Raw genomic sequence first — 19657 nt, 5'->3', positions numbered from 1 at the left:
ATACATTATAGGCGTCTGAGCTTTAATCAGTGCATCTCTATACTTTGGAGATGTATCTACTATCACCTGTTCTTGTTTCGCTTCTACCTCCTTTTTCAATAACTCTTCCTCCCTCCTGAATTGTTTTTTTGTCCATGAGATATCGTTGTAATACATCCCTCATACATATGCTTTCAACGCATCCCATACTAATAGCGGATTACTACTACCTCCATTTTGTTGCAAAAATTCAGTTATTAGTGTCGACATCTTTGCTGCATTGTCCAGGACCACAAGCCAGTGGGGGTTAAGGCGGAAGGATTTTACCCTGTCACCATCATCCCCCTCCAGCATATTCACCAATACATTGAATGGTGCATGATCAGAGATCACTTTTCATTCATATTTCATCTTCTTAATATAATTCAGAAATTTATCATTTGCTAAACATAAGTCAATCCTGGATAAAGTGGAGTATGTACGACTTACATATACAGAAATACACTTTTTTATCCTGATATTTAATTCGCCAAACATCCTTAAGATTCTATTCCTCACAAAATTCTTTCAGCCCTAATTTCCTTCCTTCAGTATGAGAACCCTTCATGTTCAGCCTATCCATTAATTTATCCATACAAGCATTTAAGTCTCCTAAAACCAAGGTTGGGCAATCCGGTTTATCAGCAATAAATTGAATCAGAAGATTCAAACTTCATATGTGAATGGAAGGGGAATATAAACAAAAGAGAGGACACATTGTATGTAATACAGATCACAAATGATAAAGACAAACCTACCCTGTTTATCTATCTTGGTAGAAATGATCTTAATATCCACCTTATTGTGTATTAAAACCAAAACACCCCTAGAGAAGACAGATCCATATGCATGCAGCCTGGTCACTGCCCATTTTTTATTCACCCATCCTGATGACTTGTCCGTAAAAAGGGTTTCAGTAAGACAAATCATTCCCGGTAAATGCCGGGTAACAACGTCCTCCACCATGCATCTTTTCTCACGATCGTTTAACCCCCTCACATTCCATGATAATAAATTAATACTGCCATATTAATTTATACTAGAGAAAAAAAACCCTGCCTTTCCACTCCACCAGCCCCTCCCGTCCCCTTCTACTTGGCCTGTGCATACTCACAGGTCTCCAAACTCCTGCATATCCCCTCACGCTCCCCGTAGAGCGACCTCAGAAAAATATATATAAATTATTGCTAGTTTTTTCTCTCTCTTTTTTTCTTACCCGACGAAAGTGCGGCCGCAGAGCCCTTAGTAAATGAGCCCCAATATCTTATACAAGATAGCACGTGGGGTAGCACCGGGTGTTTTTTTAAATTACGTATACGGTGGGCTCTTTTTACCAAAAACAGAATAGAGAACCTATTCCGGCCCATTACCTCTAGCATCTATGTCTATAAAAATACTTCCAACCCACTTCCCACTTCTTCCGGTAGCCCCAGGATTCTAACGTTGAAACGCCGAAACTGGTCTTTTAGATCTGTTAATTTATCCTTTAGAAATTTGTTTTCATGCCTTTTGTTTCCACTTCTAGAACCTTCACCTGGGCCACTGTATTTGAGATTTTTCTTGTAACTTGGTCATCTTTTTCTTTATTGACTCAATTTCTGAGGTTAGAGTACCAGCCTGGATCACTAGTTCCCCTACTATCACCCCTGTTTTCTGATAGAATGGGGTTAAGGTTATCCCCTCCCACAGATATTTCTATGTCGCTCGATCCCTGGGCTTCTGAACTGTCTTCTCGTCCTGGGCTACTTTCGCTGTCTTTCTTGTTTTGGTGACTGGGGAGTTCCAAATTTTATCCAATTTGGCTGATGTCCCATTCTTGGACCCAGTGCGGTCCTTAATCTCCTTCGGGGAGCCCCCTCCCGCAAATTTACGATTTTTAGGAGTCATTTTTTGCTGTCGGCTATGAGCAATATCGCAATCTATCCGAATACTGCAGTACTCCCACCTGTGCGCCCTTACCCCTATTGAATAGCATTTTAGATAGATGATATGCCAGGGAGCCTACTTCACCTTCTATTACACAACCCCTTATTGAATCAATAAATACATTCAGGGACAATATACCGTAAGGTAAAGGTCAACCACTGCCCCTCTCAGTGCTCAACATCCCAATGCCCCGGCTCTTAACCAATTGTAGTGCCGGATAAAAACATTTTTTATCTGCAAATATAGCCAAAGAAGCACTGTCACAGCTTTACCACAATATCCTATTTTTTTTTTCTTAACTTATTCCCTTGTTTATATCTCTCTCCCCTCCTTTTATTCCTTCTGCTTACCTCCCTTGCGGCCGGAGGTTAACCTTGACCTTTTGTCCCTATCAAGCACATATATAGGATTATGTAACCGTTGTTATAGAGAGACAATAACAATCAAACACCATTCAAGTTAGCACAAATTGGGGGAGAGAAAAAAAATAAAAATTTGATCCTTGATGTTAAAGTCCCCTAAACACAAACATTCCCTATAAACATGTAATAAAGTTAAAAAATCGCCAAAAAACCCCACATATTTGGTATTACCGTGTCCGTAACAATCCTTACAATAACTCAGAAACATTATTGGGCCCGCTCGGTGAACGCCGTAAAAACAAAACATGAAAAACTCGCCAAAAATGTACATTTTTCATAAAATCTCTTCACAAAAATGTTCTAAAAAGTGATCAAAAAAAGTTTTGTGTGCCAAAATGGTGCCACTTGAAAGGACAACTCAAAACGTAAAAAAAATAAACCCTAAACTAGCTCTGTCAACCAAAAAATATTAAAGTTGAAAAGATGCAAAAACAAATGATATTTCCTCTATATTCGTTTTTTTTCCAGTAAAATTGTAAAAATAAATGAAAAACTATATAAATGAGATATCACCGTAATCATAGTGTAAGGTGTACGGCCCCCAAAAAATACAAAAAGAAAGGAAACCAAAATTTTCTTTTCACCCGTACATTCAAGTGTTAATAAAATCTCAGCAACTATTTGTAAAGTGCATCTCATGTCGCAAAAAATAAGCCCTTATATGTCCAAATTGCCAAAAAAATAAAGATTGTATAGCCAATAAAACTTGACAATGCATAATCTGCTCTGAATGGCGCAGCTTCCCTTCGATGCCCTGGCGTGTGCCCATACAGCAGGTCACCACCACATATGGGGTATTGTTATACGCAGGAGGGATTGGGTATCAAATTTTGTGGAGCGTTTTGGAATTTTATCTACTGAGAATTTGTACATTTTTTGAAAAACACATTAATTTAGCCCAAAAAAATTTACTTTCAATTAAAGTGTTAACAAACTTCACAAAAGTTGTTTTACATATGTTGAGGGGTGTAGTTTCTTTAATGGGGTAATTTATGGGGTTTTACTTTTATTTAAGCCTCTAAAAGTGACTTGAAACCTGAGCAGGTCCCTCAATAGCAAAATTTTGCGTTTTTATGAAAATGTGAAAAATCGCACCTAACGTTCAAAGGCCCATAATATCCTACAAAAATAAGAGTATGCATAAAAAACCATGTCCACATAAAGTAGACATTCGGTGAATGTTAGTTATTAAGTTTTTTTGCGGTTATGACTATGTGTGGAAAAAGTAGAACATTTTGAAGTTCGAAAATCGAGAATTTTTCCAAATTTTCACCAAATGTCTGATTTTCTCATAAATAAATGCAAAACATACCACCAAAATTTTTCAACTAACATGAAGTACAATGTGTCACGAGAAAATAATTTTAAAATCAGTTGGTTATATTAAAGCTTTTCAAAGTTATAACCATTTATAGTGACACAGGGCAGATTTGAAAAAATGGTCCATGTCAGGAAGGTGAAGTTGGTTACGACCAATGTTAGTCACATAGACATTAGTCATTTATATTACAAACAGGCATCCATGCAAGTAAATCAAAAACTCGGTGTTAATTCACACTAAAACGGCAATCCATTGAGGCTTGACACGGGTTGGCAAGGTTGTATTAGTAAAGCAGCACAACATATCTCTAGATGTAAGCCCATGGAAAGGGTTCCAAATTAGTAGATTTTGTTAAAAGATTAGCTCAGCCTTTAAGCGTTTTAAAGCGGCATATTGCGATCGTGCCACATAGAGGGGGGAGGAGCCAGAATGGCGTCTCACGTCATCCTGCTCACACACCTCCCTGTGTCCAGAGTCCCCATGAACAATCATTCATATTTATTGTTGAACAAGAAATCAACAACTTCTCTAACTCTGAATTTCATGCTGCCTCCAATATTAGTTGAATCATTGACACCAATTTCTCATGTTTAGCAATAGTTAAATTAATCCTTCTTGTTCAGGTTGATGTTTGAAGTGCTCTTACAATGCAGCTGTCAGTGATTTCATCCCATGAATACTTTACCCATTGTCACGGGTCCATGTCTCGGATCGCGGGTACACCCGTGCACCACCGTATGCCTGCCGCTGCCCTGCTCCGGATTGCTACTTACCCTTCCTGGCTCCTGATGGCTCCGGCCCGGTCCCGTCCAGGCTGCAGGTCTGCCTTCTGACTAGGCTGCGCTCTCCTGCTGCTCCAAGAATTTAAAGGGCCAGCGTCCTCCTTATTGGCGCTGGCATTCCCGGCTCAGCTATATAGCCTGGTGACTCCCAGCATCCCCTGCTGGATCTTCAGGTCTTTCTGCTGAAGAGAGAGCCTCCTGAGCGTTTCCAGACGCCTCCAAGTTGCCTGAGTGTTTCCAGATGCCTCCGAGTTTCCTGAGTGTTTCCAGACATCTCTGTGTTCCCGTGTTCCTGTGGCGTTCCCGTTATCCTGTGGTGGTCCAGTAATCCTGTGGCGGTCCTGTATCCCGAGGTCCTGCCAGCCGTCCTTCCGAGATCCTGCCAGCCGTCCTTCCGAGATCCTAGTAGTACACTCTCTCCATCTAGAGAAGTAGTTTCTTTGCCAACTGCTAGCGGCTTTGCCCTGGTAACATCCATTCCATTACCTCCCTCTATTCAGCTCCTCCTATTCATCCATTTATATCCTCCCCTTATCACATTCAGGTTCACAGCACCACTCCATCTACCTGCTATACTAACCCCTCCTGCTGATATCATTCAAACATTGCATCCAGGTAAGCTGCTACTTCTACTGCTGACTCCTTCATCCTGCCTTTTTTCTTTACTATTCTTATATAAATATTTTTAATAAGGCTCATATATTTATATATTTGTATATATTTTTATTATTTTGCATCTGTTAATTGTATACAATGCCATCCTTTTAAGTCCTTCTTATTAAAATCCTTGTATAACCACATAAACATATATGTATTTTTATTGTTTTTATGAATTTCTGGATAACAATGTGTATATATATTTATGCATTTTTTACAAATGGTATATCTATGTATTTATTGGTTTTTACATACCTTGGAGTCCACCTTTCCATTATAGTCAAAGGGGCAGCGCGCACATACCAACCTGTGCTTTAGACTTCTCTGTCTTCCTCCTACTCCCTTCCGAGGTCCTGCTAGCCATCCTTCCGAGGTCCTGCTAGCCATCCTTCCGAGGTCCTGCCAGCCATCCTTCCGAGGTCCTGCCAGCCATCCTTCCCGAGGTTCTGCCTTTCCAAGGTCCTGCCTTCCCGAAGTCTTGCCTTACCGTGGTCCTGCCTTCCCCCTTCCAATGGACCAATATAATATCCCCTTATGCAACTCTGCAACATATGAAACCCCTCTTTAATTTTATCCTCCCTTTACATTTGGTTTTCCACTTTTATTTATCTCCCCAAACTTACACATAATACTATCTGTACTCCTACCCCCACCCCTCCTCACATGGTGTGGTCCCTGTCCTCCATCCTCCTCCTGAAGCTCCTGTCCGCCACCCCCCTTCTGTGGCTCCTGTCCTCTATCCTCCTCCTGTAGCCCAGCCTCCTCCTGTCCCCCAGCTTCCTCTAGCATCCTCCTGTCCTCCAGCCTCCTCCTCCTGTCCCCCAGCCGCCTCTAGCATCCTCCTGTCCCCCAGCCTGCTCCAGCCTCCTCCTCCTGTCCCGCAGCCTGCTCCAGCATCCTTCTTCTGTTCCAAAGCCTGCTCCAGCCTCCTCCTGTCCTCCAGCAAGCTTCAGTATCCCCCTCCCCCTGTCCCCCAGCCTCCTCCTTCAGCCACCTACTGTTCCCCAGCCTCCTCCTCCTGTTCCCCAGCCTCCTCTAGCCTCCTCCTGTCCCCCAGCCTCCTCTAGCCTCCTCCTCCTGTCCCCCAGCTTCCTCCTCCTGTACTCCAGGCTGCTCCAGCATCCTCTTGATTTCCCAAACTTCTCCTCCTGGCGATCGGTAGCCATGGCAGTTTACAGTCCCATTGAGACTAGTAGGCTTACTATGTGTAATGATCTCTAATAGCCAGCAAAGATCAGTAGTAATATTGCTATATACTGCAATACAGTAGTATTTTAGTATATTATATTAGCAATCAGTACCCTGGAAGGTTTGAAATAATGGTAAAATTTTTTTAAAAAAATTGAAAAAAAAGGAACATTTTAAAGCATTTTTTTCCCTAGATCACTTATAAAATAAACAGTAAAAGTCATAATCATGACAGGTATCGCTGCATCCTAAAATGCCTGTTTATATCTAATAAAACCTATATTAATTTGGTATCCCTGTGATCGTAGAGACTCAAAGAAAAAAGAGATAGGGGGTCATTTACTAAGGGCCCGATTCGCGTTTTCCCGATTTCCCATGAATTGCCCCGGATTGTGGCGCATCGGCACTGGCATGTACACGACGGAAATCGGGGGGGGCGTGGCCGAACGAAAACCCGACGGATTCGGAAAAACCACCGCATTTAAAAAAAAAAAAATGTGTCGTGGAGCTTGCACTTACCTTCACTAGGAATAGGCCGGTGAACTTGAGTGCATTCCGATGCTCTTCAGCGCAGCAGCACCACCTGGTGGAACTGCCTTAATGAATCCTGGCCGGACCCGAATCCACCGCAGAGAACACGCCGCTGGATCGCGAATGGACTGGGTAAGTAAATCTGCCCCATAGTGTCATTTGGAATGCAGAATAAAACCCTTAAAAACAGAGCACACAAGAAAACACAAAAGTGTTTTTTTGTCAGTTTCACTGTACTTGCCATTTCTTTCCAGTACATTGCATGGAATATTAAATGGCTCCACTAAAAAGTACAATTTGTCCCGCAGATAACAAGCCCTCATACATCTCTGTAAACGTAAAAATAAAAAAGTTAGTGCTTCTGGAATGAGGGGATTAAAAAACAAATGCAAAAACGAAAAAGGGCCTTCAGAGTCCTAAAGAGGTTAAAAGACAAAACACATGTTACTACTTACAGAATAGAGATGTGTTTGATGCCCAAATCATTTGAATCAGAATGTGGCCTCTGACTGTGTTCACACTCTGCACTTGAATTACATTTAGGAAGGTGAATCCAGTGCAGTGCGGAGGAGATTCTCCTGATCACATATGTGTTTACAGTGAAACGCTGTAATGTGCATTGTACACATCAGGAGACGCTCATCCCCAAATTGTGTTACTAAATGTAATTTCCAATGCAGTGTGTGAACGCAACTATCAGAAACCTATAAGTGGCCACTAACCCAAAGCCAACTAAACCCAGCCCCACTAACCCTAAGCTACTGACCCACTAACATATACAGTGACCTTCATCATTAAAGGGGTTTGGCGGTACAAGAAAGTAATTGTACTTATCCCACTCTGCACCCCACATAACATCCATGTCACGCTGCACCCCACATAAAATCCATGTCACCCTGCACCCCACATTATATCCATGTCCCCCAGCACCCCACATTCCCCTCAACCCCCACATAACATCCATGTCATGCTGCACCCCACATTCCCCCCATTAAATATGTTGCACAGCACCCCACATTATATACTTGTCACACAGCCCCCCAACATTATATACCTGTCACACAGCCCCCCAACATTATATACTTGTCACACTGCCCTCCAACATTATATACTTGTCACACTGCCCCCACATTATATACCTGTCACACAGCCCCCCCACATTATATACCTGTCACACAGCCCCCCCCCACATTATATACTTGTCACACTGCCCCCCACACATTATATACCTGTCACACTGCCCCCCCCACATTATATACTTATCACACTGCCCCCCCACATTATATACTTGTCACACTGCCCCCCCCCCACATTATGTACTTGTCACACTGCCCCCCCCACGTTATATACTTGGCACACTGTCCCCCCCCCCACGTTATATACTTGGCACACTGCCCCCCCCCCCCATTATATACTTGGCACACTGCTCCCCCCCACACACACACATTATATACTTGTCACACTGTACCCCCCCACGTTATATACTTGTCACACTGCCCCCCCCACGTTATATACTTGTCACACTGTCCCCCCCCCCACGTTATATACTTGTCACACTGTCCCCCCCACGTTATATACTTGTCACACTGTCCCCCCCCCCCACGTTATATACTTGGCACACTGTCCCCCCCCCACGTTATATACCTGTCACACAGCCCCCCCCCCACATTATATACTTGTCACACTGCCCTCCAACATTATATACCTGTCACACTGCCCACCCACACATTATATACCTGTCACACTGCCCCCCCACATTATATACTTATCACACTGCCTCCCCCCCACATTATATACTTGTCACACTGCCCCCCCCACATTATATACTTGTCACACTGCCCCCCCCCACATTATATACTTGTCACACTGCCTCCCCCGCATTATATACTTGTCACACTGCCCCCCCCCACATTATATACTTGTCACACTGCCTCCCTCACATTATATACTTGTCACACTGCCCCCCCCCACATTATATACTTGTCACACTGCCTCCCTCACATTATATACTTGTCACACTGCCCCCCCCGCACATTATATACCTGTCACACTGCCCCCCCCCCACATTATATACTTGTCACACTGCCCCCCCCACACATTATATACTTGTCATACTGCCTCCCCCACATTATATACTTGTCACACTGTCCCCCGACATTATATATTTGTCACACAGCCAGAACCTGAGAGCGAGCCTGGGGCTGAATGGGCGATGAGCGTTCAGATCCCGAGTCTCCGGAGGGGGATGGGAGACAAAAAAGGGAGACAGAAGCGCTCTCCTCATGTAATATAGTAACGACTCAATAGTGTTCTTAAACAACAATAGAGGGGTGCCCACCTTGTGGCACAAAGGATTGTGCATATAAAATGTGATGAGAGATTTCCGGCGCTAGTCTTCGTGCTACCTTTATCCGCCCAGGGGTAGACCGATGGGTAGTATCACGCAGCCAGCTTGCAGCTCAGAGTTGCAAAGTTGGAGCAAGGTGAAGTAGCGCTCAACACAAAATCAGCTCCACGGTACAGTATTTAAAATTCAATACTGATTTATTGCAAATAAATAAAGCAATAAAAAATAAAGCAATAAATTAGCAATAAATCACACAGGATATCGTGATTGAGGGCCGATACGTGTCACTGAGGTGCCTGACCTCAGTGAAGTAGGCCACTAATCTTTGTCAGGAACCTTAGGTTTCTGATCCTTATTTAAAAGTAGTATAGCTGCTTGCTGCAGTTGGAGGGGAACGGCTTTTACTAGAGTAGTCTGAGAGCTGGGTGGGATGACTGCTCCCATGTATCCAGGCCAGGTGTTGCCTTGCAATTATTATCCTGGAGTTTTAGCAGTGCTGAGAGTGTGTGGCTCCAAGCCTGAAGTGTTGGCCTGGTGTCTTTCTCCTGCTGCTGTCTCAGGACTGGGTTAGAGACGCTGGAGGACTCTGCTGTAACTTTACAGACTGTATGGTGAGGATATGGTGATGATAAAGCCTTTAGCCTGAAGAAAAACTTTATGTTCTGCCTTCATTTTTGTACCCTGCTGAAGAAAGCTGTTTATGTTTATTAGTGACTTTGTTTTAACCCCTTAAGGACGCAGCCTGTTTGCAGGTTAAGGCTCGCAACTTTTTTTTGAAATTTGACGAGTGTCTCTTCCTGTGGTAATAACTTTTGAACACTGTTACTTATCAAAGCGATTCTGAGATTGTTTTTTCCCCACATGTTGTACTTCATTTTAGTGGTAAATTTTGCCTGATAAGTTTTGCGCTTATTTACAAAAAAAAGAAAAAAATGATGAATTTTTAGAAAAATTTGCCATTTTCGAAATTCTAAATCACCGCGTTTTCAGGCAGATAAATTTACCACCTAAATAACTTGCAGAATAACATTTCCCATTTGTCTACTTTACATTTTCATAATTTTTGAAATGTTTGGATAATTTATTTTGACGTCACGCGGACTACAAATCGAATAGCGATTTTCCGTATTTTCGGAATTGACTATTTTGGGGATAAATACTGTTTGAAATCAAATTTTACATATTTAGCTACAAAACCCCCTATATAACCATCCCATTTTCAAATCTGCACCCCTCAAACTATCAGAAACAGCATTTACAAAGATTGTTAACCCCTTGAGATCTTCATAGTAATTGAATCAAAATGGCGGTGAAATTTAGAATGGTCAAATTTTGTCGGTTATATGTTCATTTAGCCCTAAAATTTACACATTTCCAAAAGATAAAAAGAGAAAACTCACCATAAAATTTGTTCTACAATTTCTCCTGAGTGCAGCGACCCCCCACATGTGGCCGTGACTTGTGTTATGGGGGCACAGTGAGGCGCAGAAGGGAAGGAGCACCCTGCAGCTGCCAGGATTTTAGTTTTCTCGTTGCCCCCTTTTGAAGGCTATAAAATTTTCGCTTTTCCGTTATTTGGGCCATGTGATGGCATTTTTTTTGCGGGACGAGATGCTTTTTCCAGTGTTACCATTTTGGGGTTGGTATCACCTATTGTTGAAAATTTAGGAACTTTTTTTGAGGTCATGAGTAGAAAAGCATCAATTCTGTACTGGATTTTTTACTTTTATTTTTTTTCGTGTTCACCGTATAGCCTAATAATCCTGTTATCTTTATTATATGGGTCGATACGATTATGGGGATACCAGACATGAATATTTTTTCTTATGTTTTACTAAATTTGCCAAATAAAACCCTAATGTGGGGAAAAATCTATCATTTTTGCATCGCCGTCTTCCAAGTGGCATAACATTGTTACGTTTTTGGCTACAGAGCTGGTTGATGGCTTGTTTTTTTTGCGGGACATGTTGTTCTTTGCCATAATATCATTCTGGAGTACATATGTTTTGTTGATCACTTTTTATTGCATTTTTAGTGAGATATAATAGGTAAAAATCATAATTTTTGGCAGGTTTTTGGCGGTTTTTTTTTACGGCGTTCATCATATGGGTTCAATAGTTATTTAGTTATATTCTATGGATTGTTACGGACGCGGTGATACTATATATGTGGGGTTTGTGTTATGATTTAGACTTTTTTGAGCGTTATATGTCTCTTTATATGTTTTGGGGCTTATGGGCATTTTTAGTGATTTATAAAGTAATTTTTTATTGAAAAACATTATTTTGTACATTTTTTACATGATCCACCATGGGATATGAACAAGCAATCATCTGATTGCTTGTTCTTGATAATACTCTGCAATATTAATGTATTGCAGGGTATTATCAGTGCCAGCCTATGCAGATGCATAGGCTGACACTTTGCCTTTAAGATGACGTCACAGCCGCCATCTTAAAGGTAAACCCTCCAGGCTTCTCTGGGGTCCCGATCGGACCCCAGAGGAGCCAAAACAGCGATCGCCCCCCCCCCGAAAACGGTGCGGGGGGGCCGATCGTGGGGTAAAGACCCCCAGAAGGCATGTTAAATGCCGCGGTCGCGTTGACCGCGGCATTTAACAGGTTAAACACCCGCGATCGGAGCCCACTCCGACCGCGGGTGTTAGCCGGGGATGTCAGCGGTAAATTACCGCTGAAATCCCGCGGCTAACGATGCCGGTTCGGCTGCTATACAGCGCTGAACCGGCATCGGCTCTGCGCAGTAGCTGTACTGCGCTGAGCGCTAATCGCGGGACTCAGCGCAGTACAGCTACGGCGCAGAGCGCTAAGGGGTTAACATTAAATTAATGCAAAACACCAGTGGCTCGTTCCCAATCGCAGGTGTTTCCATAGAAACGCCGATGCGATCAGGCCGTGGCCTGCCCCGGTAGGCGCGGCTTTGTTTGCGTTTTCAAATGCAGACAAAGCGGTGCGTGTGGCACCGGCCTTAAGGACGCAGACCCATTTTTCAAATCTGGCCTGTGTCACTATAAGTGGTTATAGCTTTGAAACGATATAAGATATCCAGGGGATTTTGAGACTGTTTGTTTTCTCGTGACACGTTGTACTTCAAATTAGTTTGAAAATTTGGATGAAATCTTTTGTGTTTAGTTATGAAAAAAACTAAGTTTGTAAAAATTCTTTATTTTCAACGTTCTAAATTCTCTACTTTTGATGCAGATGATCATAGCACCCAAATAATTCATAACTTATATTTCCCAAATGTCTGCTTTATATTGGCATGGATTTTTAAGATTCCACATATTTACTAGAATGTTATGAGGCTCAGAATTTAGGTATCATTTTTCTCATTTTTTGTAAAATCACCAAAACCTGTATTTAGATGGACCTGCTCAACTTCTAATTGACACTGAGAGGCCTAAATAATAGCTAGACTCGTAAACCACTTTTAAGAAGTTTGTTAACCCTTTAGGTGTTTTATAGGGGTTAAAACAAAATGGAGGTGCAGTCTACAAATTGTAATATATTTTCACAATACACTCATTTTGGGTGGAAAATTAAACATTTACAATGGATTAAATAAAAAAGGCTCCACAAAGTTTGATACCCAATTTCTCTTGAGTATACCAATACCTTATATGTGGTGGTAACCTGCTGTATGGGCGCACAGTCGGGCATTGAATGGAAGGAGGCGCCATGCAGATCAGATTTACTTTGTCACATTGTACAGGCTATCATTTTATTCTTTTTTAATGTGGACCTATAGGGGCTTATTTCTTTTGCCACATGAGATGCACTTTTCTGGTACATAATTTTGGGGTATCTATAGCTAATTGGTGAGATTTTATTAACTCTTTGTTGGTGGAGGAAATGAAAATCATCAATTTTTGCTAAATTTTTTATGTGTTTTTTTCTTTTCCCCTTTAAAATAGTGTACTATTTTTGTTCTATGGGTCGGCTCGATTACGAAAATACCTAATTTATATAGATTTTGTATTTTTTTCCCCCCATTTTTACTGAATAAGAAGTACTTTGGCAAAAATGTTGTAAATTTTAGCATCACCATCTTTTCATATGCATAATCTTTTTATTTTTCGCCTCACAAATCTGTTTAAGGGCTTATTTTTTGTGAGAAGTATTGTTCTTTTTAGTGGTCTTATTTTAGAGTGCATAACATTTTTAAATCACTTTTTAGAGCATTTTTATAGGGTATTAATTAAAAATTATCTATTTTGGAGCTTTTTGGGTTTTTTTTTTTTACGGAATTCACTTTGCGGAACTAATAATGATTGTGTTTTATTATGCAGATCGATACGGACGCAGGGATACCAAATATGTGGAAGGTTTGTGTATTTTATTCAATTGTACTGAATAAAAAGTAAGTTGGAGAAAATCTTGTTCATTTTAGCATCACCATCTTTTCATATGCATAACTTTTTTATTTTTCGGCTGACAAATCTGGTTAGGGGCTTTTTTTTGCGAGAAGAGTTGTTCTTTTTAGTGGGCTTATTTTACAGTGCGGAACATTTTTTTATCACTTTTTAGAGCATTTTTAAAAGATATTAATTAAAAATTATCTTTTTTCGGAACGTGCCTCGGAGATCGGGCAGCTCCGGGGCACATGGCAGTCCTCGCAGCTGCCCAGAAGTGGATTGGATCCCCCAGTAAGCGGCACGGGGGATCCGATCCATAGCAGGAACACCCTTACATGCTGCGGTCATGCTTGACCGCGGCGTGTAAGGGGTTAACACCCGCGATCGGAGTTGATAGACAGCTGACAGCCGCTGCTTCTGGTACCAGCTCCGCTTGTCACACTGCCCTCTCCCCGCATTATATACCTGTCACACTGCCCCCCCCCTGACATTATATACTTGTCACACTGCACCGCCCCACATTATATTCTTGTCACACTGTCCCCCCCCCACGTTATATACTTGTCACACTGTCCCCCCCCACGTTATATACTTGTCACACTGTCCCCCCCCACGTTATATACTTGTCACACTGCCCCCCCCACGTTATATACTTGTCACACTGTCCCCCCCCACGTTATATACTTGTCACACTGTCCCCCCCCCCACGTTATATACTTGTCACACTGTCCCCCCCCATGTTATATACTTGTCACACTGTCCCCCCCCACGTTATATACTTGTCACACTGCCCCCCCCACGTTATATACTTGTCACACTGTCCCCCCCACGTTATATACTTGTCACACTGCCCCCCCCCCACGTTATATACTTGTCACACTGTCCCCCCCCCACGTTATATACTTGTCACACTGTCCCCCCCCCCACGTTATATACTTGTCACACTGTCCCCCCCCCCACGTTATATACTTGTCACACTGTCCCCCCCCCCACGTTATATACTTGTCACACTGTCCCCCCCCCCCACGTTATATACTTTTAAAAGATATTAATTAAAAATTATCTTTTTTCGGAACGTGCCTCGGAGATCGGGCAGCTCCGGGGCACATGGCAGTCCTCGCAGCTGCCCAGAAGTGGATTGGATCCCCCAGTAAGCGGCACGGGGGATCCGATCCATAGCAGGAACACCCTTACATGCTGCGGTCATGCTTGACCGCGGCGTGTAAGGGGTTAACACCCGCGATCGGAGTTGATAGACAGCTGACAGCCGCTGCTTCTGGTACCAGCTCCGCTTGTCACACTGCCCTCTCCCCGCATTATATACCTGTCACACTGCCCCCCCCCTGACATTATATACTTGTCACACTGCACCGCCCCACATTATATTCTTGTCACACTGTCCCCCCCCCACGTTATATTCTTGTCACACTGTCCCCCCCCCACGTTATATACTTGTCACACTGTCCCCCCCCACGTTATATACTTGTCACACTGCCCCCCCCCACGTTATATACTTGTCACACTGTCCCCCCCCACGTTATATACTTGTCACACTGTCCCCCCCCACGTTATATACTTGTCACACTGTCCCCCCCCCCACGTTATATACTTGTCACACTGTCCCCCCCCCCACGTTATATACTTGTCACACTGCCCCCCCCCCACGTTATATACTTGTCACACTGCCCCCCCACGTTATATACTTGTCACACTGCCCCCCCCCCACGTTATATACTTGTCACACTGTCCCCCCACGTTATATACTTGTCACACTGTCCCCCCCCCACGTTATATACTTGTCACACTGCACCGCCCCACATTATATTCTTGTCACACTGTCCCCCCCCCCACGTTATATACTTGTCACACTGTCCCCCCCCACGTTATATACTTGTCACACTGCCCCCCCCACGTTATATACTTGTCACACTGTCCCCCCCCCACGTTATATACTTGTCACACTGTCCCCCCCCACGTTATATACTTGTCACACTGTCCCCCCCCCACGTTATATACTTGTCACACTGTCCCCCCCCACCACGTTATATACTTGTCACACTGTCCCCCCCCCACGTTATATACTTGTCACACTGTCCCCCCCCCCACGTTATATACTTGTCACACTGTCTCCCCCCCACGTTATATACTTGTCACACTGTCCCCCCCCCCCACGTTATATACTTTTAAAAGATATTAATTAAAAATTATCTTTTTTCGGAACGTGCCTCGGAGATCGGGCAGCTCCGGGGCACATGGCAGTCCTCGCAGCTGCCCAGAAGTGGATTGGATCCCCCAGTAAGCGGCACGGGGGATCCGATCCATAGCAGGAACACCCTTACATGCTGCGGTCATGCTTGACCGCGGCGTGTAAGGGGTTAACACCCGCGATCGGAGTTGATAGACAGCTGACAGCCGCTGCTTCTGGTACCAGCTCCGCTTGTCACACTGCCCTCTCCCCGCATTATATACCTGTCACACTGCCCCCCCCCTGACATTATATACTTGTCACACTGCACCGCCCCACATTATATTCTTGTCACACTGTCCCCCCCCCACGTTATATACTTGTCACACTGTCCCCCCCCACGTTATATACTTGTCACACTGCCCCCCCCACGTTATATACTTGTCACACTGTCCCCCCCCCACGTTATATACTTGTCACACTGTCCCCCCCCCACGTTATATACTTGTCACACTGCCCCCCCCCACGTTATATACTTGTCACACTGTCCCCCCCCCCCACGTTATATACTTGTCACACTGCCCCCCCCTCACGTTATATACTTGTCACACTGTCCCCCCCCCCACGTTATATACTTGTCACACTGCCCCCCCCCACGTTATATACTTGTCACACTGTCCCCCCCTACGTTACATACTTGTCACACTGTCCCCCCCCCACGTTATATACTTGTCACACTGTCCCCCCCCACGTTATATACTTGTCACACTGTCCCCCCCCCACGTTATATACTTGTCACACTGTCCCCCCCCCACGTTATATACTTGTCACACTGTCCCCCCCACGTTATATACTTGTCACACTGCCCCCCCCCCACGTTATATACTTGTCACACTGTCCCCCCCCCCCACGTTATATACTTGTCACACTGTCCCCCCCCCACGTTATATACTTGTCACACTGTCCCCCCCACGTTATATACTTTTAAAAGATATTAATTAAAAATTATCTTTTTTCGGAACGTGCCTCGGAGATCGGGCAGCTCCGGGGCACATGGCAGTCCTCGCAGCTGCCCAGAAGTGGATTGGATCCCCCGGTAAGCGGCACGGGGGATCCGATCCATAGCAGCAACACCCTTACATGCTGCGGTCATGCTTGACCGCGGCGTGTAAGGGGTTAACACCCGCGATCGGAGTTGATAGACAGCTGACAGCCGCTGCTTCTGGTACCAGCTCCGCTTGTCACACTGCCCTCTCCCCGCATTATATACCTGTCACACTGCCCCCCCCCCCTGACATTATATACTTGTCACACTGCACCGCCCCACATTATATTCTTGTCACACTGTCCCCCCCCCACGTTATATACTTGTCACACTGTCCCCCCCCACGTTATATACTTGTCACACTGCCCCCCCCACGTTATATACTTGTCACACTGTCCCCCCCCCACGTTATATACTTGTCACACTGTCCCCCCCCCACGTTATATACTTGTCACACTGCCCCCCCCACGTTATATACTTGTCACACTGCCCCCCCCCCACGTTATATACTTGTCACACTGCCTCCCCCCACGTTATATACTTGTCACACTGTCCCCCCCTACGTTACATACTTGTCACACTGTCCCCCCCCCACGTTACATACTTGTCACACTGTCCCCCCCCCCACGTTATATACTTGTCACACTGCCCCCCCCCACGTTATATACTTGTCACACTGTCCCCCCCCACGTTATATACTTGTCACCCTGCCCCCCCACGTTATATACTTGTCACCCTGCCCCCCCACGTTATATACTTGTCACACTGTCCCCCCCACGTTATATACTTGTCACACTGTCCCCCCCACGTTATATACTTGTCACACTGTCCCCCCCCCCCACGTTATATACTTGGCACACTGTCCCCCCCCCCCACGTTATATACTTGGCACACTGCTCCCCCCCACACACACACATTATATACTTGTTGCACTGCTCCCCCCCACACACACACATTATATACTTGTTGCACTGCTCCCCCCCCCACACACATTATATACTTGTTGCACTGCTCTCCCCCCCACACACACATTATATACTTGTCGCACTGCTTCCGCCCCCCCCACACACACATTATATACTTGTCGCACTGCTCCCCCCCCCACACACACATTATATACCTGTCGCACTGCTCCCCCCCCCCCCCCACACATTATATACCTGTCACAATGCTCCCCCCCCCACACACATTATATACCTGTCACAATGCTCCCCCCCCCCCCATTATATACTTGTCACACACACATTCTAATGGAGAATCTGGTGACTGGAGGGTTTGATGTACCTTCTAGAACTACTTATAAAAGTAACAAACCATACTGTATGTTGAAATTATTTAAGCACTGAATCCTTTTACTAAGTGTTGGCGCCATACATTTAACCGCTCATAACTTGCATGTACATTTGCCTTATAACATACCGCTTAGACATTAAGTACTTTTTCTTTACTATATCTATGGTCATCTCTTTATTATCTGGCAGCTGTATCAAACCTGTAAATAGAAAAGGAAAGTTAAGCGACAATACCCATTACCATATGTTCATCAATATGTAAATAAATATCCAATACTTAACAGAACATTAACCCCTTAAGGACGCAGGGTTTTTTGGCTCATTTCTCGCTCTCCAACTTCAAAAATCCATAACTTTTTCATTTTTACGTGTACAGAGCTGTGTGAGGGCTTATTTTGTGCGTAACAAATTTTACTTTCCTATAATGTTATTTATTTTAACATGCCGTGTACTGCGAAGCTGAAAAAAAATTCCAAATGTGGAAAAACCACACATATGTCACGTTCTTGTGGGCTCAGTTTTTACGACTTTCACTCTTCGCTCCAAATAACCCGCCTACTTTATTCTTTGGTTTGGTGCGATCGCGGTGATACCAAATTTATATAGGTTTTATTGTGTTTTAATACATTTTCAGAAATTAAACGAATGTGTACAAAAAAGAAAAAAAAATTTTTGCCATTTTCTGACGATAATAACTTTTTCATACTTTGGTGCACGGAGATGTGTGAGGGGTCATTTTTTGCGAAATGATGCAAAGTTTTCATTGCTACCATTTTGAGGTCTGTGCGACATTTTGGTAATTTTTTATTTCATTTTTTATGTTATGTAAAAAGGTGTAAAAGTCGCATTTTGGACATTTGGGCGCCATTTCCCGCCTCGCATTTTTTTTTCCACTATTTCTTAGACCATCTAGGGTACATTAACCCTAGATGGTCAGATCGCTCCTACCATATACTGCAATACTTCTGGCTCATTGTAACGAATCTGCAGAAGCCATGTAGCCTCGTGTCAAAAGAAGACCCGAGGCTACCATGGCAACCGATCGCCGCCCCCCGATGACGTCCTGCGCGCCGCCGTCTTTTAAACGCCGCCGGCGACTTTGCCGGCGGCAATCACATGGTTGATAGTCGCGATCGGTGCAAGCACCGACCGCGGTTATTAGCGGTGGGGGTTTTCTGCAAAATGCAAAAACCCCCACCTTTGTATGAAGAGGACTCAGCCCGTGAGCCCTCTTCATACATCCCTTATACCTCTGCGCCATAGAGCTACGGCGCAGAGCGTTAAGGGGTTAAGAAAACTTTACTGAATCCATTAAATAATTAAAACCTAGTTTTAATAGAGTTTAAAAGAAAAATTGCGTTGCGTTTCACCCATGCGTTTAAAAACGCATTGCAATAGCTGGAGATTGAATTGCCTAATTAAAAAGCTATTTACACGTGTTTACAAAACGCAACAGTTAACACATTGTGAACACCGCATGTGTTAACATAGCATTAGCGCATGCATTTGTTAACATAATGTTAACACATGCATTAACGCAATAGTTAACATTTGCGTTTTGTAAACACACG

General features: G+C 43.9%; 1 protein-coding gene across 2 annotated transcripts in view; it reads right to left on the bottom strand.

Moving 5' to 3' along the window:
* LOC140103895 (flavin-containing monooxygenase 5-like) overlaps positions 1–19657 on the bottom strand; it is a 91635-nt gene that overhangs the window by 4740 nt on the left and 67238 nt on the right. For both annotated transcript variants that reach the window (XM_072127196.1, XM_072127197.1), the window contains one exon: positions 18214–18286. In XM_072127196.1, the coding sequence (XP_071983297.1) occupies positions 18214–18286 (73 nt within the window). The remainder of the gene's footprint in view (positions 1–18213; positions 18287–19657) is intronic.

This window comes from Engystomops pustulosus, chromosome 10 (assembly GCF_040894005.1).
Source record: "Engystomops pustulosus chromosome 10, aEngPut4.maternal, whole genome shotgun sequence".
Classification (NCBI taxonomy): domain Eukaryota; kingdom Metazoa; phylum Chordata; class Amphibia; order Anura; family Leptodactylidae; genus Engystomops; species Engystomops pustulosus.
This window is presented reverse-complemented; position numbering and strand designations above follow the sequence as displayed.